The sequence below is a fragment of the Aphanomyces astaci genome, assembly GCF_000520075.1.
Source record: "Aphanomyces astaci strain APO3 unplaced genomic scaffold supercont1.13, whole genome shotgun sequence".
NCBI lineage: Eukaryota > Oomycota > Saprolegniomycetes > Saprolegniales > Verrucalvaceae > Aphanomyces > Aphanomyces astaci.
Window position 1 is genome coordinate 590,839 of NW_009798276.1, and position 19,503 is coordinate 610,341.

At 52.5% G+C, this 19,503-nt stretch overlaps 10 protein-coding genes across 12 annotated transcripts; 5 read left to right on the forward strand and 5 right to left on the reverse strand.

Annotated features, from left to right (window-relative positions):
- Positions 1 to 3: 3 nt before the first annotated feature.
- Positions 4 to 952, reverse strand: H257_06647 (hypothetical protein). The gene has a single exon (XM_009831957.1). The coding sequence runs from the start codon at positions 512 to 514 to the stop codon at positions 143 to 145; it is 372 nt and encodes a 123-aa protein (XP_009830259.1). The 5' UTR covers positions 515 to 952; the 3' UTR covers positions 4 to 142.
- Positions 953 to 1,893: 941 nt separating this feature from the next.
- On the forward strand, positions 1,894 to 2,786 carry H257_06648 (hypothetical protein; the record flags this gene model as incomplete). The annotated part of the gene is made up of 2 exons (XM_009831958.1): positions 1,894 to 2,017; positions 2,077 to 2,786. 2 exons carry the CDS (start codon positions 1,894 to 1,896, stop codon positions 2,784 to 2,786), a joined length of 834 nt encoding a protein of 277 aa, XP_009830260.1.
- A 3,807-nt stretch (positions 2,787 to 6,593) lies between these two features.
- H257_06649 (hypothetical protein) lies at positions 6,594 to 7,112 on the forward strand (the record flags this gene model as incomplete). The annotated part of the gene is made up of 1 exon (XM_009831959.1): positions 6,594 to 7,112. The coding sequence occupies one exon, from the start codon at positions 6,594 to 6,596 to the stop codon at positions 7,110 to 7,112; it is 519 nt and encodes a 172-aa protein (XP_009830261.1).
- A 927-nt stretch (positions 7,113 to 8,039) lies between these two features.
- H257_06650 (hypothetical protein) lies at positions 8,040 to 9,193 on the reverse strand (the record flags this gene model as incomplete). Its single annotated transcript, XM_009831960.1, has 4 exons — positions 8,040 to 8,343; positions 8,402 to 8,543; positions 8,625 to 8,886; positions 9,164 to 9,193. The coding sequence occupies 4 exons, from the start codon at positions 9,191 to 9,193 to the stop codon at positions 8,040 to 8,042; spliced, it is 738 nt and encodes a 245-aa protein (XP_009830262.1).
- Positions 9,194 to 10,315: 1,122 nt separating this feature from the next.
- On the forward strand, positions 10,316 to 11,685 carry H257_06651 (hypothetical protein). Of its 3 annotated transcripts, XM_009831961.1 has the most exons (7): positions 10,316 to 10,600; positions 10,648 to 10,738; positions 10,802 to 10,867; positions 10,919 to 11,052; positions 11,113 to 11,162; positions 11,207 to 11,294; positions 11,343 to 11,685. In XM_009831961.1, the coding sequence occupies exons 1-7, from the start codon at positions 10,394 to 10,396 to the stop codon at positions 11,433 to 11,435; spliced, it is 729 nt and encodes a 242-aa protein (XP_009830263.1). In that variant the 5' UTR covers positions 10,316 to 10,393; the 3' UTR covers positions 11,436 to 11,685. The 3 variants fall into 3 exon arrangements, with proteins under 3 accessions (XP_009830263.1, XP_009830265.1, XP_009830264.1); XM_009831963.1 differs by having other exon boundaries at positions 10,919 to 11,162; XM_009831962.1 differs by having other exon boundaries at positions 11,113 to 11,294.
- H257_06652 (hypothetical protein) lies at positions 11,581 to 13,186 on the reverse strand (the record flags this gene model as incomplete). The annotated part of the gene is made up of 2 exons (XM_009831964.1): positions 11,581 to 12,409; positions 12,480 to 13,186. 2 exons carry the CDS (start codon positions 13,184 to 13,186, stop codon positions 11,581 to 11,583), a joined length of 1,536 nt encoding a protein of 511 aa, XP_009830266.1.
- Positions 13,187 to 13,403: 217 nt separating this feature from the next.
- On the forward strand, positions 13,404 to 14,587 carry H257_06653 (hypothetical protein). The gene is made up of 3 exons (XM_009831965.1): positions 13,404 to 13,962; positions 14,024 to 14,264; positions 14,317 to 14,587. The coding sequence occupies exons 1-3, from the start codon at positions 13,409 to 13,411 to the stop codon at positions 14,557 to 14,559; spliced, it is 1,038 nt and encodes a 345-aa protein (XP_009830267.1). The 5' UTR covers positions 13,404 to 13,408; the 3' UTR covers positions 14,560 to 14,587.
- On the reverse strand, positions 14,575 to 15,579 carry H257_06654 (hypothetical protein). Its single transcript, XM_009831966.1, has 5 exons — positions 15,160 to 15,579; positions 14,978 to 15,094; positions 14,861 to 14,931; positions 14,759 to 14,806; positions 14,575 to 14,704 (listed from the first exon to the last, which is right to left on the reverse strand). The coding sequence occupies exons 1-5, from the start codon at positions 15,554 to 15,556 to the stop codon at positions 14,600 to 14,602; spliced, it is 738 nt and encodes a 245-aa protein (XP_009830268.1). The 5' UTR covers positions 15,557 to 15,579; the 3' UTR covers positions 14,575 to 14,599.
- A 100-nt stretch (positions 15,580 to 15,679) lies between these two features.
- On the forward strand, positions 15,680 to 16,706 carry H257_06655 (hypothetical protein). The gene has a single exon (XM_009831967.1). The coding sequence runs from the start codon at positions 15,701 to 15,703 to the stop codon at positions 16,604 to 16,606; it is 906 nt and encodes a 301-aa protein (XP_009830269.1). The 5' UTR covers positions 15,680 to 15,700; the 3' UTR covers positions 16,607 to 16,706.
- A 612-nt stretch (positions 16,707 to 17,318) lies between these two features.
- On the reverse strand, positions 17,319 to 18,648 carry H257_06656 (hypothetical protein). The gene is made up of 3 exons (XM_009831968.1): positions 18,304 to 18,648; positions 18,105 to 18,249; positions 17,319 to 18,044 (listed from the first exon to the last, which is right to left on the reverse strand). Exons 1-3 carry the CDS (start codon positions 18,545 to 18,547, stop codon positions 17,468 to 17,470), a joined length of 966 nt encoding a protein of 321 aa, XP_009830270.1. The 5' UTR covers positions 18,548 to 18,648; the 3' UTR covers positions 17,319 to 17,467.
- Between the last annotated feature and the right edge of the window lie 855 nt (positions 18,649 to 19,503).

Below are 19,503 nucleotides of genomic sequence, written 5' to 3' on the forward strand. Positions count from 1 at the left end.
GGACAACTCGGCTCACGGACGCCTTGATCTTGACCCCAAAGCAGCGATAGACGGCTCCGATTTGGCAGGCACTTAATGCCATCAACCGACCACACCCGACACATTCGACGTTTGCACGTACAGGCACCAATGTGTCACTAACCTACCGGAAGTGGTCTTGTGAACAAAACCAATTTTTGCTTGGAGTTGGGCTTGCTTTGACCCTGTGGTGGGCTACTGTAGGTGATGTTCTGACTCGCCTATGTTGTTGCCGGTGATGTATGTGTGCTTGAGAAGGGAGGTGTGGCGCACGCGTTTGATTTGCCGCCGTGCAGGACAGTGCAACACGGCTTAGGAGTTGTCGAGATGTAATTGCAAATCGTGCTAGGCGAACGTGCTTCAACTGCGACATGACGAACGCCGTGGCAAACGTGGTTTGAAAACGCTGTGATGCATGACCCGACCCGTTGACATGGTGCTTGAAGGTCGTCCGAGCACGTGAGGACGGGTGACATTTATCTTTGTTGATGGACATAGTTGACGTCGCCTTTACAGGTGGCTATGCTTGAACTTGTTATGAACAGCCACTTGCAGGACGTAGCGCCTTTGTGTACACTAACTCGCTGGTCGACAGGTTGTGCTGTGCTGGTGCATCACGCCAAAGTTCCGACACAACTTTGTTTGCGACAACAGTGCTGATCACGCCAAGAAATCCACACGGAGATCTTGTCACGCATGGTCACGTGGTAGACGCTAGCTTACGACATGCGTGTCGCTGCACTACTTCACACATTTCAACGTAGAATGGTTTGAAGGCTACAACTGCAACGGCGTCATGGCTGCGGACGCTTTCGTCGTGACATGTGCCGTCCACCAGGGTTGATCTGAATAATGTTGACTTGCCCGAACGACATCGTCGTTGGACACCGGCTCACAATATGGCGTGAAGTCGATGTGACGGCTCCGAAGCAAAACTAGAAATGATGCAAAATGATGATTTTGATGAAGTTTCTTTACTGTTCCAGAATGGTTGGCACCTATAATTCCACCAATCAGTGTTGACTATGTGGACGAACTGCCCTATCCTAATGAAGGTGTTTTCTCTCCTGCCAGATAATTATCCGGATGTGAATTGACTGGTCATAAACATAGATCTACAGCTCTGATTGGATAATTTCTGGATACTAGGGATACGGTTACTTCGTACTTTTTGTAGGCGTAGGGTATGATTCCAGGTTCATACAAACTGTAATATAAATATGAATTTGGCAGTTTCGAAACTAACGCAATGCAATGGCCTTCGCATTCTACAGTATATTTCGTCCGGATAAAAGCGTTATGCCTGTGATGACCCAGGGAGATGTGGGAACAAGACACAAACACATCACTATAAATAACTAAAGGTCCTTGATTCCTTCAAATTATGGTGTACACCATTGTTGAGGGAATACATGCAACTTTATTCAAGTTGTCACGTGCGAGTCAATCAGGAACTGAATCTACAACTTCCACGGAAACAAACGGCGTACTGTACATGCACGCGACAGTTACATATTATTATTCGCATGAACATCTTTATGTTGATATTTGTATTACGCATGCGTATTTTTATTCATCCCATAATTATTTACGTTTTGCAAAACAGTTTATACATCCTGCAGCCTACAGATTGTGCATTCGTACATACGGGAAAGGCGCGCATGCAGGTCAGCGATTTCTCAATGCTGCACAATGGGTCACGGAACTCTCCATTCCTCATAGCAACAACCAATACTATCAACAACACCGTATAGCATGCCACCTGAATCAACAGCTGTAGCGAAAGACAACTTCGAACTTGCCAAATTCGTCGTATTTCATGAACAAGCGTGTACATGTGAGCAGCAAGAGGCTGCGGAATTGGTGAACAGCGCCATGCATACGGTGTCCCCCGAAGTTTGTGTGAAAGCTGCTGGAGCAGCACTTGGCACGGGAGGAGGCCGCCACAAAGGCGAAGGTAAAGCGCGCCGAGGAGGCCAAGTCGATCGCGGGGGCCGCAGTAAAAGCGGCTGACGAAGCAGCCAAGGAGTCTGCAGTAGTAGCAACATTGGCGGCCAGCGGGTGGGTGGCGAAATCCCGACGCATCCGGCGGCGGTAGAGAGCAAGGAGAAGCGAGCGCCAAGGGAGTCGCCGTGAAGACGGAGGCGAAAGTAAAAGGCGAAGGTGGTGGGCCGGAGCGGACCGACCTTGCTCGTGACGAAGTGTTCGAGCGAGAGTTGGGATTCTACTGGGAACGCTCACGGATCTTCACGCCTGTCGGGTGTGCCGGCGTGGACTTGGAGTCCGTGCGTGATATTATGCGCCGCTTGACCGTGGTGGGCGAGTTTGACGAAACTCGGGACGACTGTGGATACCGAACGGCCAACGTTGCTGTTGTGGAACGGTACCTTCACTTATTTGCGAGCGCTCAGTCGTTTGAGCAGCCGGCGTTGTGGATGCTGCTGACCTTGGAAGGCATGCAGCTTGCGAGAGTGATTTTTCACCGGTTCGATGAGTTCAAGGGCGGCATGAGCGTGTTGTATGAACGGGGGCGCCTTGAGCGCTGGACTGTGGACGTGGGTCGGATCGAGCTTTGCAATGACGAGACATTGCTTAAGTACCTTGTAGCGTTTGTGTGGACGCTTGTCGGGGAAGGCAGTGGGCGGCATGGGCAGCCGTCGCTAACAGCGGAGCGGTTGGCCAACTCGCTGTCTAATTTCGCCGGGGTGCGGCGACAGAAGTATGGGTGTTTGGACGCTCGGTCTGTCGCGCGGCGCAACCCGAGGTAAGGTATGCTTAATGTAATCTTCTGAATGCCAAGTTGTTGTTGGCCCGGCTCGCACAGCGAACTGCCGACCCGTCGTTGTCCATCGTGATCCCACGATCACGGTGGCGTGGGCGTTCGAGATCGCGTGGTCGATTGGCGGTGCCTGTGCGGTCACCTCCTTGGGCTGCGAAATGTGCGGTGTGTTGGTCGCCGTGCGTAAGGACGTATGATTGGTGTAAACCACGAAGATTTTAGCGCCGAGAAGGTAGATTTGGAACATGGTGAGGGCGTACTTCATGGAGAGAAGTTCCAAATCGTGAACCGGGTACGCCCGCTTAGCCGCATGGGATTGGCGGCTTTGGTATGTGACCGGACGAGGGTGACCGGAGGCGTCCAGCTGCATCATGCAGCAGCCGATGGCAAACTGCGAAGCGTCGTAGACGACGGGAACAGGTTTACCAAAGCCCGGGAGCGCCAAGATGAAGGTTGAGCTTGAGACCTTCGAAGGCCGACTGGCATGCGGAATCCCAAACCCAAAGTGCATCCTTGAGGAGGAGCCGAACAGCGGCTGTGCGATGGCCGCAAAGTTGTGCGAGTATTTGTGGAGGCACGTCGCAAGGCGCAGCCAGCGACAAAGATCCTTGACAGAGGATGGGATAGGCCATTCCGAAATGGCCTTGATTTTGTCGGGGTCAACCCGACAGCCGTTCACCCCCACCAAATCTCCCAGGACTAGGATTTCGTCGACGCCAAACATGCATTTGGCGAGATTGGCGTAGAGACCGTTCGCACGGAGGACCTCAAACACCTGACGGAGGTGACCGCGGTGAACGTCACGATCAGACTGCGCGGCCGAAGCGCAGCTGTCATCGAAGTACGACCGTGCGAATTCGCGAAGCGCACGGAACTTCGCGGACCATGCGGTTGAACGTCGCTGGGGCGCTGGAGAGACCTTGTGGCATGACCAGCCACCCCCACAACATGCCACTCGGCGTGGAAAACGCCGTCTTAGGGACCTCGCACAGACGCATCAGGATTTGGTAGAAACCATCGCGGACGGTCGTTGGTAGAGAAAATGGTAGATCAACCCATGCCGTCGATGATAACGTCGTTGCGGGGAATCGGCGTCCGCGCCGGAATCGTGGCGGCGTTCAGGTTGTTAAAGGCGTGGACGATACGCCATTTCCCGCCGGGCTTCTTCACACAAAAGCGGACGTGACCCGCCGCATTGCGGGCAGCGAAGAAGGCGTCGACTTGGTCGCAAGGCAGCGGCCATTGCGGCGTGACGCAATACTTAGCGCCGGGTACGAAGTCAATCTCGTGTTGAATGCCCTTGTCGACGGGGAGTCGACAGGGCACCTCGTCGGGAAAGTCGTCCTCAAACTCCTTGAGGAGGTCGTAACAGGGTTTGGACCGCAGGGAGTCCCATGTCTGGGACTTCAAAGGAGCGGCGAGGACCGAGTCATCTGCGGTCGAGGCCGAAAAGAGATCCATATCTTCTTCGACAGTGATCATCGCCATCGCCATCGCGGCGATATCATGAGCACGGAGAGATTCTACAAGTGAGTGGAAGCTCATCTCCGGTAGTGCAAGGATCGCGGAGGACGTCCGAGGTAGTTCGTTCAAGTTACACGTTTCTTCCATAAACGTGGCTGCCGAGGTTGAGGCAGCAATCGGGGGCGAGGACGGAGCCTCACCGATGACAGCAGAGGGCGACTCTGTAGGGGGAATAGGGGGAATTAAAGGGGGGTGGTTCAGCACCATGGCGGGGTCCGGTGGGGCCGCGTGCGCTGGGGCCTATGAGCGCGCTGAGGGGCTGAGAGGGACGAGATCATTACTCATCGCCACAAACGGAGGACCAAGCGGGTTGGTGGTGGACGGGGGAAGACGATCGGCAGCCCCCCGATGAATCCAGGGCTGGCTCGCGTTGAGCCAAGTGACCTTGTGCACGGATGTTGCCTTCCAATCGATTCAAGGCTGATGGGACTCCAGCCAGGACATCCCGATGATGAGATCCCATCTCTCATCGAGGTCGATACCATCGAACGGTTCGACCGAGTCGAAACCGTCGAAGGTGATGGGAACGTCAACGATGATGCGTGGTTGAGACCAGCGATTGTCAAAAATACATTGTGAAAACAATTATTTAAATATATTGCAATAAATATTTTATTATATTGTGCCTGAACATTAAAATTATTTATTGAAAGAGTGAAATATATTGCAATAGTTATTGTTTTCCATAGAATTATTGTAGATATTTTATTGAATCCCAAGTAATAATACCATAATTATTGATTTCCAGAGAATTATTGCAGTTATTTTATTGGGCCCCAAGAAATATTGCAATAATATTGGTTTTCCGAATCCAATAACCCTGATTGGACAATTTATGAGCACCCTACAGTATGACTAGTCAATTCTTTGGCTGGCTCACATGTTGCCATCTTTTATCGCATTGGGGACTCGAAAGAGCTCGCAACATCCACGCAACACAAATACCAAATGTCTGGAACACGTCAGCAAGTCCTTCAACCCCAGCCCGCGCGTGAGTCTTGGACCACGAACGAAATCGTGGACGTTTTCTTTGCCCCCCCGATCGTAGACCCCGTTTCCGGCGCCATGACATTCAAGTGCCGCTTATGTCCTCCGACACTCAAGGGCACTGTTCGGGTCAAGAAATCTTCTGGGAACAGCAACGTTCGCTCCCATGCGACGTACAATCACACTGCTACTTGGCAGAAGACTATGTCTCAGTCAACCTACGGCGGCCTCGACGCGCATCTCATCCCATCAGCGTTCGTGAACACCAAGAGTGAAGTCGTCTTCATGACCCTCGATTGGATTATCAGCAACAATCTGCCTTTCAGCTGTTTTGAAAAGAAGCGCACCCGTGAGTACGGCTCCTTCAAGGGACTATCGCACAACCAAGTCAAGCACTACATGCATCTGCTGCGCGCCTCAGTCGTCGAAGACATCATGAAGGAACTGCCGGACAAGTTCGGAGTGGTTCTCGATGGATGGACACACATGAGTGAACACTTCATTGCACTTTTTACTGTTTACGTGAATGCGGGCGATCGCAAGGAGGTCCTGCTCTCGATGACGCCTCTAATCAAAGACACAAGCCTCGCCGATGTCCAAGGGGTGGATGAACTCCAACCGGGCCCTGAAACCGATGAAGTCGTGTCGCACACCGCGGAGAGGCACGTTCACTGGATTCGGAAGCAACTGTCCAAGTTCAAGCGCTCAACCTCCTACATCACCTTCATTGTCGCGGACAATTGCTCCGTCAACAAGAAGATGGCGACAGACCTGAAGGTACCTCTGCTCGGATGCGCATCGCATCGGTTCAACTTGGCGGGCCAAGACCTCATGAAGGGCGAGTTTGCTGACCTGCTGGCGAAAGTCCAAAAGGTCATGTTGTCATGCAAAGCACTCAACAATGCGGCCGAGTTAAAGAAGCTGGCGTCGTTGAAGCCGAGGCTCCTCCAAGCCACACGTTGGTCGTCTGCGTTCGAGATGTTAGTCCGCTTCCAGAAGCTCCTGCCTTCGCTCGAACGGATGCCCAAGCGCGCGAAACTGATGATGCCGTCCAAGGCAATGCTGAAGCGGATGGAACGCTCCCTCCCTCTCCTAACCAAGTGGCAGAGCGTGACGAAGTACTTGCAACGTCGCGACTGCTCCGCCGCGAATGTCCGTGTCATCTTTGACAAAGTTCTCTCCGAATGAATGGCCTTCGATGGAAAGTCGCCTTGCTTCGGAAGCGAGCATCGTCCACTCGAAGGAATTCGAACACGCCGTCATAGCGTTGCAATAGCGGGTTGCCATGACTGCTGCCGACAAAGTCGTGTTGGACAAATTCAAGGCACCCCCAACTCCGGCCCCAAGACGCGAAAGGACGACTGAGACGTTTGCAGAGGACGCGGTGACGGATGGAGACATCGACATGGCGTCTGCATACGACCCAATCTTGAAGCAACTGCCGCCTACGTCAAACGGCGTTGAGCGCTTCTTTTTGGCTGCCAAGGAAGTCTTCGGCACGCAGCTGAAGGCGATGAGTCCGGCGAATCTCGAAGTCACCTTGTTCCTCAAGGTATACTCCCACTTCTGGGACATCAACAAGGTCGCGGTCCTCATTGCGGCGAACACACCTGGTGGCATTGCCGACGGAACCCCAGAGCAAACCGAGGTTGGTGACGACGACGATGACGACGTGCAAGGAGTCATGGCCAGCGACGCAAGCGACAGCGACCAAGACATGGGCGAAGGACTGATTGCAGTGTTCGTGGATGGCGAAAGCAGCGACGGAGACGAAGAGGACGACGACTGCGAATCTAGCGGTTAAGGACGGCGGCGTTAACAAGGACTGCAGGTGGACAGAGCATAAGCAAACATCAATCGGATTTGAACCGATACCTCTGACTAATGTCAGCGCTCAACCATAGAGCTTTGATGTTGGGGGTGGAGGTGGAAGGCCAAATGGATAATGAGCTTTGACATTTGTGTTTGCAAATTGAGAACAAATATTTCACACATGCGTAATCATAGCGTGACATGAGGATGAGATCATCAAAATGATTGAGTAAACGAATGATTGAGTAATCGAATACGCACCTATATGGACTAATGGGCTGTCCATACCCGCCCGTGCCTTCGCCTCATGGCCATAGTACCTTCTCGCTAGGACTCCAAAAATGAGGTCTCTGGATCGATCTATGACCCTAGAAAACGCGATTTTAGTGTTTTGGCTCTCGATTCTCGAAACTCTGACTGGAAATTATTAATCAATTGTGCATCATTATGCATACAAACATCAAGTACACTCCATATTGTCAAAATTTGTCCAATCAAAGTGCGTTATGAATGCGTAAGTAAGTTTCATTGGCTTGAATAGGAGTTTCCTGCATCTAGATCGTAGGTCGAAACCTGCACAAATCTATAACGTTCGCCTCGGATTGACGTGCAAAACAGCCGAAAATTCTGTTAACCAATTGAAAGGCAACATTTGGGCTCGTAAATTGTTTACCAAAGTGTTTGCACCATTTTAACCAATGGTACTGTCAGAGTTGGTGTAGAATGAAATGATCAACCCCACCCCTCTAGTAATCGTGCATACGCATAAATTTGAAGAGGTACTGCGGCCCATTTTGTGTGCAGCAAAAATAAATCCACCGAGTCGAATCTTAGCAATACATGAACACATTGCCTTGTGGCCGTCGGCCATCTTGACACAGAAGAAGGTCTGTGTCCGAGGCTAGGTTCAGTGAGTGTGTCAACGCGCCACACACCGCCAGAGGATCTGGGGTGTGTAGGTCGCCTCGCGCCTACTGAGAGCGACCTTTTCCCGCCGCACTCGAGCCCGGAACGGAGCGGAAAGGCCGGCGCGAGGTGCCATGGCATTCGCAACTGAAGCGGTTAAGTGGACCGCTCGGAGGACGACGCGAGAAGTTATCAGGTGGGACACGGGAGAAACCGTGTGACGGAGGCGCGGTTGACGCCACACGGCGAGGTGCCGGGCAAGCACGAGAAAAGTGTCCAGGGCGACCGCAATTGAAACACGTGCGATAGTCCGAATCCTGGGTGAGCACGGAGACATCCATATCCGAGGAGCCTCTGCCCGTCTGCGCGAAGGACGAGGAAAACGACTCCGAAAGCGCGATTCGAACGGCTTCTTCGAAGGTTTGTGGCTGGGTGGGCGCCGGACCTTGGTTGATATCGTCCATGAAGACGGTCACACGCAGCGACTCGGGGAGCGATTCCTCGTCGTTAACATTCGCTGCCAAGAAGCGAAGGTCATGGTTGAATTCTTGGAGAGAACTCTTCTCTTGCTTGCATGCCAGTTACTGCAAGCGATAACGAAAGTCGCTGTGGGTTGGCAGGAACATTGGTTCCAGTTCGGTGTTGAAGATCGCGAAGGACGGAAAGCAATGGGGGTCTGTCAAGCGTTCGGAGAACGCCCAACTTTCCGCACGGCCTTTCAAGTGCGACATCGCGAAAGCCACGCAGGTGGCTTTGTCGGAGATGCGCTGGGTGTCAGCAGCAGTGCTGACTTGTAAACCCCAGTGGAGGAGTTTGTCGGACTCCGCCCCGCCGAATTTGGCGACATCCAACTTGATCAGCTACAGCCGAGGAGCCGATGGGGTGTCCGACGACTCCAAAGCGCGCGTGAGGCGCGCAATCTTGTCTTCAGCGATTCGCAGAGAATCCTGGAGTGTGCGACCATGTGTCAGCATGAAGGAACACTGCTCTTCTAAGGTCACCGTTATCTCGCGGGTGACGCGGAGTCTTTAAGGTTTCACCTGTGCGAAGTCATTTGGGCGACTTGTTCTTCCATCGTCGCATGGAAAGCAGTGGATGCTGCTGTAGCTTCAGCGAGAGAGAGTTCGATTATTCTACCGATGCCTTCCACAAGGCGTGCCTGATCATCGGGAGTAATCCCGCGAAGGAGTAGCGCGGTATCGTTGTCGCAAAAACTGCGACGCAGGAGAGCGAGGACTGCCTGATGCGCTGCGGTGTTGGTGGAGGACATAGTGTTGGTCGACTGGACGAACGTGGAGTGCTACCAAGTATGAATGTGCGTAGAGGAAGGCGGAGGTGTAGAATCAAGAAAGAATTGATAGCGTTAATACGCTATCACTAAGCTACGTGCAATCAACCATGGATGTATCGTTGGGAGAACACCTTGGTCGCGCGAGAGGACATCTTGGTAAGCGAAAATACACCTTGGACTGAAGAGGTGTCGTCTAGTCATCCCGATGATAACCGAATGATGGGCACGGTTACACAATGTCCCTCTCCAAACAGTTGGACGACTGCGTAGAAACTCGAGATTGCCCTCGCCAACCATGAATACATCGATTTTGGCTTTCCATAACTTCATGTTATGATGAGTTAACGCCCGTTCACGCATTTCCCAGTGGGTGGCAGAACACAAAATTCTTATAGTTTTGTTGTCTTGGGCACCGAAGCCTGACTAGAATTCAACCAGAAGTGCTCTAATTGTACAGTACTGTACATCTTTCCGCCAAAACGAGTCTGTCGCGGCACGCTCACACGGTTCGTACTCGTGTTTCACTTCGTGTCCGAATCTTGATATCCCGCGTTGCGATCGATAGTTTGCGCCGGAGATTTTCCGAACTTCGCACCTTGGTCGTTAACGTTACTTTTGATTGACTTGCATTTGTGTCTTCGCAAACTGGTGCGCAAACTACCGATTTGTTGATACTGTTTCTTTTTTGGTCTCAACATCTTGCGAAGGAGTATTTTTAACTATTATATTATACTACAGTACTCCGTACGTAGTAAATGTCACAGATGCGAAATTTCGTAAATTGATTTGCTCTGGTGATTGGTATCACACTAGTTGAAGGATCACACTAATTTGACGTTGATGACGGCTTCCTGCAATCGGATTGGATACTTCTGCGCCGATTCTTCTGACATTGAATATTTACAGTTAATTGTGTCAATTCATTGTTTACAATAAACACAACAATATTATTAATAATATCTCTTTGGAGAATTTCCCCCCACTCAATTTGGGAAATCCCCATTTCATCGAAAGTGCCCAATTCTTCGTGGGCTTACTTCGGGGAATTCCTGATTGTATTTGAGATCTGTGCTATCATGGCTGCCGCCACTACGACAAAGGCGAAGCGATGGTTTCCGTTGGAATCGAACCCACAAGTCATGAACGAGTACATTCGGCGTATGGGTATTGCTGAAGACGCAGAGTTTGCGTTCTGTGATGTGTACAGCACAGACGACTGGGCGTTGGAGATGGTGTTGCGTCCCGTGTTGGGTGTCGTCATGCTCTTTCCCATCAAACCAGCGGTGAGGCAATCCAGGGTCGGATCGGTTGCTCATGCCAGTTTGATTAGACTGAGGATCATGCCAAGCAGGAGCGGGAGCGTATCGAAAAAGACGGGCAGATCGTGTCAAAGAACGTGTATTACATGAAGCAAACTGTTGGTATGCATGCGCATGTCCATCGATGTATCCTCGAGTTGATTGCCGATCACCACTGTTCTGTAGGCAACGCTTGCGGTACTGTTGGTATACTGCATGCGCTGGGCAATGCCAGGGACTACTTGCCTCCTCGTACGTTGCCTGTGTGGATGTTCCATTACGCACACCATGAACATATAATAGGCCACGGCAGCTTCCTCAGCTCGTTTTTCTCGAAAACTGACGGCAAAACACCAGACGAGATTGCGGCGATTTTACAAGCCGACGACGAGATTGAAGAAACCCATGCCAGTGCAGCCCAAGACGGCCAGTCCGAGGTAGGGGGACCTTTGACAATAAAGTATGCTAGCTAGCTACACTTGACCATCAAATCGTAGCAACTCGAGCACGTGGACGACCCGATCAACACGCATTTCGTGTGCTTCAGGTTTGTTTGTGGCTTGTTCGATATAATGTGCATTCTATCGGTAGTGTCGTGGACGGTCACCTGTACGAGTTGGACGGCCGCAAGGAGTTCCCGATCAACCATGGCCCTTCATCCCCCGAAACTTTGCTTGGGGTACGACGCAACCAACTCAACATGCCCTCGAACGAATCATGTCGATAGGACGCGTGTGCCGTGATTCGGCAATTCATGGCTCGGGACGAAGGCGAAGTCCGGTTCACGATCGTCGCATTGGCCAAAGCCCTGACCGATTAAGAAGGGCAAGTGCTGCTACTACAACTACTTCTTTAACATAGTAATAGTACTGTACAGTAGTACAACGACCACGACACATACTAAGTCGTTCAGTAGCAGGACTTGTGTGGTTAAATAATATTGTGCGGTGTGGGGTTGGTTTGGTTCATGGCTGGATCTTTCGTATCAGTCGATTGCCGGCATCGCCGACGTAAATCGTGCCGTTCGCATCCACCGCCACCGTCGCGGGGTTGCCAAACGTAGCCGACAGCGGGTGCAGCGTCGGGTCCTCGGGCACAAAGTCGTCTTGGGACCCAAACTCGCTCGTGCCGTACGCGCGCAAGTACGTGCCGTTGATGTCGAACACCACGACCGTGTTGTTCCACGAATCGGCCACGACCAGCTCGGTGCCGTTGCCCCCCAATGCGACACCGTATGGCCGGTCGAACTGGAAGCAGTCGGCGCGGCGCGTGGTGCTCGTGGCCGCAAATCCCTTGGCCGTCAGCGTCGTCACTTGGTCGTTGGCAACGTCGATGCGGCGAATCGCCTTGTTGTACATGTCGGCCACGTATACAAACAGTCCCGACGGGTCCACTACGAGCGACCGCACGTACCGGAAGCGGGCGGTGGCGCCGCTTCCGTCGGCGTACCCGCGCCACCCGTTCCCGGCCAACACGGCCACGGACCCGTCAACGGCATCGATTCTCTCAACCATGGCGCCGGACCCGATAAAGACATTGCCCGCGTCGTCCACTGCGACGGAAATCGGCATGTAATAGTCGACTTCTTCGTCAAACACGTTGATGGGCAGCGCCGTGGGCTGTGCCGGCCGATGGTCGCGCTGCGCCAGTTTGGTCGACACGGTGCCGTTTTGGATCGACCGTACGCTCTGGTAGTCGCGAGACGCGACGTAAATAATGCTGTTGGCCACGTCCACCGCAATACCCGTGGGGAATGAAAACCGGGCGTTCGATAACGTTCCGTCCACGTCCCCCCTACGCAGTGTGTACATCATCATGCGGCAACCACATAGTATTTATTATGAAAGGGGTTGTGCACACGTACGCGTACACGGTGGAGCCAGCGAATTCGTTTAGTGTGCCGTTCCATGTAAAGATCTTGTTGGCAAATGCATCGGCAATGTACAGCGTTCCGTTGCCATCGAACGCCATCGCCATCGCACGGACGCCCTGAGCTATTGTCGTCACTTGGCCCGAGCAACATACTGTGATGGACGAGTCGGGGGCGAGAACCGTGTACAGCCCAATGCCCACGATCACGGCAAACGCGAACACATACAGGATGAGCTGCCGCATGCGCTTGAAAAAGAGGCGACGACGCGTAATGAACGACACCTTTTCCTCCAGCCGTCGAATGCTCCGGGCTTTCTCGATCAAGCTCGACCGCTTCGACTGCTGGTGATTTGCTGTCTTGGGGCTTTTGGGTTTCTTGGGGGCCTCGTGGGAGGCAACAACCTTATCGACGTCGACAGGGATGACTTTGATCTTGTTGATTTGTTTTCCCTGAGTTGACTTTTTCCGAAGCGCATTCATGGTTGCCGTGTCCGCCTTGCTGCTGCCGTTATGGTTCTGTTCTGTTGATGCTTCGCTCGACTGTAGTTGGGGTATTTCAGCTGGAGGAGGGGGGTCTATTCGACGTTGGCGAAACGCAGCCTGCTCTGTCCGGAATGTTGTAATGACACTCCGCCTTCGCTTCCCGTCACTTCGTGCATTTCCGTCGCCGGTGGTGGAGTCTTGGACCTCCGCCGCCATGATGCACAGGGTGATGTCGGGGCCGTTGCTAACTACTGAAACGTCCTGCGTGTGGTGAAACCGCAACAATACTACTGTACTGGTATGTGGCAGGGATGGTGTATCCGTATAAATCCGGATACACACTAATTTGAATCGCTTTGGCGCCTTTGCGTTCGAATACATTGGAGCCAAAATCGTCACTTCCGAACTTGCGCGTGACGTCCAATAGCCGCCACCTCCATGGACTCGTCCCCGATTCGACCGTTATTGACCCGAAAGGAGAACCTCAAGGGATGCTCCTCACGCTCACTGGACAAAGTGCATGCACCTGTCAAGAGGAAGCCGCTGAGTACCATCTCCCACAACGTCCTCGCCCAAATGGACGAGGCCAGGGCCAACACGTCGAAACGATCCAAACCATCAAGTCCTGTGGAATCTATACCTGCCGTGGACAAGTCTCGATTGGCATCGCCGGAGGATAGTCAAGGGCGCAAAGACGAGTTGAATCTGGCATGGCTAGACATGTGCTGCGCGCTCCTGGACAAGAAGCGATCGATGCATGCTCCTGTAGCGCGGCCAACTGATATGAGGGACCTGATGCTTCCAAGCATTGAACGTTCTGCGAAGGAGACCCCCACGACTGTGAAATTGTGTGATCCAAGCCCTCCGTCGACGACTGACATTGTGGGTGAACAACCAAGGGACTTGGACGTTGCAAACGCTGCATTGGCCTTGCACGAGAACAGTCAGCCTTCATCAACTTGCTGTGGATGCAAAACGGGATGCTTGAAACTGTACGTACTGAGTTTTTGGATGCATAAATGAATGAATGGTCATGGATTGTGTGCGAAATAGGTACTGCCGGTGCTTTTTAACGCGGGGGTTTTGCACTCCACAATGCACTTGTGTTTCGTGCTTGAACACGAAAACGTCCACCCAACGCCTGCCTGCCATTACCATGCACTTGAAGAACAACGTCCACGCGTTTCGGGTGTCTTCTTTGGCCACCCCCGTCGTCGCCAACGGAATGTCCCACGATGGCAACAACGCCGCCACCGCAACAGGGTCCAACTTCGTACCTTTGGTCCCCAACGTAGTACGACGACAACAACCTCCGTGAAACCAAATCTCTCATGTCATGCAAACAGGATCATGCTAACGCCATTGCATGCCGCTGCAAGAAGTCCAAGTGTTCCAAGAAATATTGCGACTGCTTCCAAGCTGGAATTGCGTGCGGCCCTCGATGCCAGTGCCGCGACTGCTGCAACCACTCGCCCAAGGAAACCAACACCAAGCAAATCATCTACGCCAAAGATACCATCAAAGTCATTGTCACGCGTACACCGCGTCTGGCCCCTGGCACAGGGTCCACCTTCCGCGTGCTATTATAATCCGTATATCCAACATCGTGAATGTGAGACCATGTTATTGTTATGTTTCTCGAGAAATGAGGCGGCGCCACGTATTTTCCTGTACTTCGTTTTGAAGGATGTCGTAAATTTGGCTACACCCTTCCATGGCCGTGGCCATCAACGTCTACACAAAAAGTTACACACACCCTACCTCGCAAGGAAACCAATAGTCACGTACTTCAAACAACTCGAGTGGCAATTTGCTTTCCATTTGCACCAAACTCAGCTACAAAGGTAGCCCAGAGTGAGTACTTTGCATCGATTTGGCGGGCGTCCGTACCTTGTTGTTGCGGGCAGTTAACGCAACCGTCAAGTCTGGGCAGCGCGAGCTTTGCTCGGTGTAGTTGAGATCTATCAACGAAATGTCAAGATGTACACGACGAGGATAACGTCATACCACACAACAGGGTTTGCTGGATGTAGCCAGCCGAGCAGGCCACGACGACGTCCTTCATGGCAATGCCTGCGTCGATCAACGCCAACGACACGGCATTGATGCACGCGGCCAGTTCACCTGTCGAAGCATCGGATGAGTGCAAGGTCCTCCTTCTTCAAGACAACAATCTGCCACCCACGCACCTCCATCGGCGTGCAGCACTTGGACAAATATGTCAATTTGAGACCGGGGGTACAATTGCGTCGAGATGACGCTTTCAAAGATTTGGAGAATCGCCAACGAACTCTCGAGCTTCTTTCGATCGGCCTTGTGCGTGACTTTGCGATCGCTTGTGGCAAATGGGGCTTGAGTCACTTCACACGTGACGCGCGCCTTGGTCTGGGCCACGTCCTCCGTTTGCTTACGGCCAGAGTGTTCTTTCGGTCCGTACACCACCGCCATGACCTTGGTCTGGCCTTGCTCGACATAGGCCGATCCATCCACGCGCTGGAAGAGACCAAACTTGGCACGTACACGTCGCACTTCGCCAGCCCGGCGACCATCTACACGGAGGCCCGCAACACTCACAAACTCTTTCATCGCTCGCTCTGCCTGTAGACGTGATCGAAAAATTGAAGTATGATTGGAGGAGATGAAATCAGGACAGATCCTATTTAGACACACAAATTCATGGAATTTAGGCCTTTAGTTTAAACAATTCCACCGACGACGAATCCAGCAACGATGGCCTTCTCGATGAAGCTCAAGGCAGGAAAGAAGTCGTCCAAACCAGCTTTCCCTAGCGAGAATCAGCCGTCCAAAGGTGTCTTCTCCATCGATGAAGCGAACTCCGCTCCGATTGCGACCAAGGGACCGGCATCGCTTCCACCCCCACCGCTCATGTCACAAGCTCGACCAGGCGTCTACTCCAAGTCCGAGCGAGTGGCACATGAGGCATTGGCAGACGATCCCAATGTATTTGACTACGATGGCATTTACGATTCCATGCGAGTAGAGCGACAGAAACTGAAGGAGGCGAAGAAGGTCCATGGAGCGCCCCAGTCCAAGTACATTGGCGCGTTGATGGAGAAAGCAAAGATCCGAGAAGTTGAGCACGATCGTATTCGAGAGCGCCGGTTGCTCAAGGAGCGCGAAGAGGACGATGCGCTGCATGGGGAGAAGGAGAAGTTCGTCACGGCCTCATACAAACGCAAGTTGATGGAATCGAAGCGATGGGAGCAGGAAGACGCGCGACTGGCTGCGATTGAGGCCGCCAACGACGTCACCAAGCGAGAACACGGCATGGCTGGCTTTTACGCGAATCTGTTGACAAACAACATTGCCATGGGGGGCGACGTGTCCAAAGCTACTAGTGCGTACACGACGGGCACCCTATCCACAAAACTACCAGAGTCCTTGGACGCGCTTCCTCCATCGCCCAAACGACAAAAGGCGGTTGAACCAGTCCAACACGTGGAGAAGGAGGCGACTGGAGTGTCTGACGTCACCCCATCGATTGATGCTGCAGATAAACCCACCAAAAGTGCCAAGGAGGAACCGGCCGCACCACCCACCGCGAGCCGACAAGATGTCATTCGCGCAGCCAAAGAGCGATACTTGGCGCGAAAGCAAGCGTCGTCGTCCTCGTGATAACTCAGACTTGTGGCTATGACGACATACACTCGTGATATATATTCTGACCATCAATCGATTGACAGCGCAAGGCTCAAATAAGGGCTTACATGGCGACACGACAACCATGTCGCGACATGTCATGCAAAATCGTCCCAGGTCTCCGATTTCGACGTGTACGAATCCACATTTGGTTGTATCATACCAGCCAGACAACGTTATCCTTGCAAGCCATACTACGTCACTACCGTTACCTGTGGCTGGGACTTGTGATACTTCTTCATTCACTATGTAACGTTAATGCTAGCCGGGCTGGTCAACCTCTCAAGGATCGATCGATCGATCGTCAGGCTCGTCGTCCATCATCTCCCTCCAAACCACGTAAAGGGTACACAGAGTTACTCATGCCATTGCCAACGTTCTCGAGAGCCAATCACAAGCGCTCGTGTTTCCCACATTCTCATGGAAACGTTTCATACACGGCGACGACACCATCGAATGCTTACAACCACCAGTGGACGTGGCATGCCCATGGTTCTCCCCTTGGTATCAAGAGCACATAGCACCTGCCTTTCTTCCTGCAATACCATGGCGCTGTACTCGCCCTACCGCAGATCATCGCCCTCCCTCTCATGATGAACTTTGGTTGATGATATCGGACGTTTCGTATCCGTATCAAACGTTTCGTACGTTTCGACGCCGTTTAAAGCATGGAAGAAACCGCACGCCCAAAGCAAAAGCGGCGCGCGGAGGGGATGGAGCGCCGCACCAAATAAGATGCGCTTTATTATTGTGTAGGGAAAATAAATTTAACGATAATGATACTGCCGTGTCCCGTCGATTGGCGGCCTAGTAGGGTTGGATCGTGTTGGCGACCAGTCAATGCACCGGCTGGTACTCCCGGTGCAACCCGAGCAGCGACTTGGCCGCTAAGATCTCGACGTCACGGAAGCCGTCCCTTGTATGGTGCTCGAACGAGTCGTCCGACGATGACGCAGGGGAGTTGCCGCCGCTGTCGTTGTCCTGTGGCTCTGTTCGTCGCATGCGCTTCACGACTTTGTCCGGCACCGATGCAAATCGAAATGAGGACGTATCGTGGTCATCGTCGTCATTGGACCCAGCGCTTCGAGGAGACGACGGCGGGGAATTCGATCCAGCCAGAAATGCAATGTTCGTCGGCACGTCCAACTTGGCGCCGCGGGGACCCCCTCGACCAGTAGACAAAAAGTTCTTGACTTCAACACCTGATTGGCGCAGCACTGGTTGCCACAGTCGTTTCCGGGCGTTCGTGAACCAGTTCGAGAGTTGCTTGACCTCAATGCCCGCTTCAGCCGCCAACTCTTCCTTCTCTTCTTCGCTCGGGTATGGATGCGCAAAATGCTCGGGAGAGAACATCCATGCTTTCAGCACGTTCTTGGCCTCAGGATTCAGTGTGCCTCGTCGGGTTCCCTTTTTTCTACAAATCATGTCAGTTCCTGGAGTTGCGGAGCGTGCACTTGCACGATGATAGTCATACCGCTTGGCAAAGTCGGCATCCATCATCTTGTTCTCGCTCGGACTTGTCTCGGGGAACGGAGGCGGTGGCGTGTAATGTAATGGAGTCTCGCACGCCGATGGGATTTTCAGCGTTGCCAGCTTCTTGTCCATCGTAATATAAGGATCTGTACGTTGATGAGCTTCAACGTCGAAGAACCGTGACATGCGACGATGCGTACCTGACACTTTGAGCTGCAAATGCGGTGGATGCGATACCTGCTTGGTCGCAAACGAATGTGGAAGCTTCATGATCGGAGGTGGGGTGATGGTTCGCGTCGGCGGTGTGGCAAACTCCATCTTTGGACTCGGTGGTCTCGTCGCAGAAGGATGCACCTTGTGCATGTCCAAGCACAAGCTGTTGGTGGACGGGAGGAAGCGACTGCTACTGTTCTTGCTCGTAGATGTGGCGGTCGTGGTGGCCATTGGAGCGGGTGTCAATCTCAAGTCGATGGGACGCAGTCCTAGCAAATCAGTTGCGCTGAAGATGGCTTTTTTGTGAGTGCTTGTTGTGATTTGGAAAAAACACACTTATCGAAGATTTATGACACCCGGCGCTTGGATGTTCTATTGACCTGCGTGCGAATCAAATCATGACAGAATGTGGCGACGCCGTACATTCCGTACGGTATCTTGGATAGTGAATATGCTATGTTTCTGAATGTACGTACGATGTACGTACCCCGGGTGGACGGTGAGATCCCACCGTTGTGCGGACCATCGGCTTCTTATTTCGAAGCGACGCGTTTCGAACGCCTGCCCCGCCCACGTTGCAACAGAAACGGGGGCAAACAAGGTGTTTCAAACGTGTTCGAAACGTCCCCTACAGATTGAAATCCAAAGCGATGCCCATCAACGAGATTTCACCCCGTGTATACTCAGATCAAGTGCATATCTGCGAACAATATGTACTGTAGCTTCAGCTTAGCAGCACCACCCCAAGCGGCGTTCCATATCGAAGGTTTGGCCCTCTCAACCGATGCCAATCGCAGTAGATGGCAGTGGAGAGTTGGGCATGGCGGTTGCTGTGAATAACTGTTACTTTGACTCAGGCTGAGGACGACAACAACCCCTGGACTGGCTTTTCTCTCTCTCTCTCCACGTGCAAGTAACTTACACTCGAAAAGTATAAGGCGACTTGTGGATGATTTGCATTGAATCACATATGATGACGACCTCCAACCCAATCGTCGTCCTCACGCTTAAGTAGTTCATTCGACCCACTTATCTCCTTGCACATACACTTTTACCAACTTGAGAAGCAGTACAGGACCTTGTACTGTAGCTACTCCTGTACACCCTTATTATCGCTGCGTGAATTATGCTTTACATATGAACCCTTCCAGTGTACAGTAGTTCTTTTAAGAGGTGGCTGCTGTAAA

Excerpts from the sequence above, each read along its gene's own strand:
- H257_06656 (XM_009831968.1), bottom strand. The coding sequence starts at position 18,547 with ATGGCCACCACGACCGCCACATCTACGAGCAAGAACAGTAGCAGTCGC. Across the intron at positions 18,250-18,303 it reads TTTGCAGCTCAAAGTGTCAG|ATCCTTATATTACGATGGAC; the intron begins GTACGCATCGTC and ends ATCAACGTACAG. Across the intron at positions 18,045-18,104 it reads GATGCCGACTTTGCCAAGCG|AAAAAAGGGAACCCGACGAG; the intron begins GTATGACTATCA and ends CATGATTTGTAG.
- H257_06647 (XM_009831957.1), bottom strand. The coding sequence starts at position 514 with ATGTCCATCAACAAAGATAAATGTCACCCGTCCTCACGTGCTCGGACG.
- H257_06655 (XM_009831967.1), top strand. The coding sequence starts at position 15,701 with ATGGCCTTCTCGATGAAGCTCAAGGCAGGAAAGAAGTCGTCCAAACCA.
- H257_06653 (XM_009831965.1), top strand. The coding sequence starts at position 13,409 with ATGGACTCGTCCCCGATTCGACCGTTATTGACCCGAAAGGAGAACCTC. Across the intron at positions 13,963-14,023 it reads AAAACGGGATGCTTGAAACT|GTACTGCCGGTGCTTTTTAA; the intron begins GTACGTACTGAG and ends TGTGCGAAATAG. Across the intron at positions 14,265-14,316 it reads TACCTTTGGTCCCCAACGTA|GATCATGCTAACGCCATTGC; the intron begins GTACGACGACAA and ends TCATGCAAACAG.
- H257_06654 (XM_009831966.1), bottom strand. The coding sequence starts at position 15,556 with ATGAAAGAGTTTGTGAGTGTTGCGGGCCTCCGTGTAGATGGTCGCCGG. Across the intron at positions 14,807-14,860 it reads TAACTGCCCGCAACAACAAG|CTGAGTTTGGTGCAAATGGA; the intron begins GTACGGACGCCC and ends CTACCTTTGTAG. Across the intron at positions 14,705-14,758 it reads TGCCACTCGAGTTGTTTGAA|ACGTTGATGGCCACGGCCAT; the intron begins GTACGTGACTAT and ends CTTTTTGTGTAG.
- H257_06651 (XM_009831961.1), top strand. The coding sequence starts at position 10,394 with ATGGCTGCCGCCACTACGACAAAGGCGAAGCGATGGTTTCCGTTGGAA. Across the intron at positions 10,601-10,647 it reads TCTTTCCCATCAAACCAGCG|ACTGAGGATCATGCCAAGCA; the intron begins GTGAGGCAATCC and ends CAGTTTGATTAG. Across the intron at positions 11,295-11,342 it reads CCCCCGAAACTTTGCTTGGG|GACGCGTGTGCCGTGATTCG; the intron begins GTACGACGCAAC and ends TCATGTCGATAG.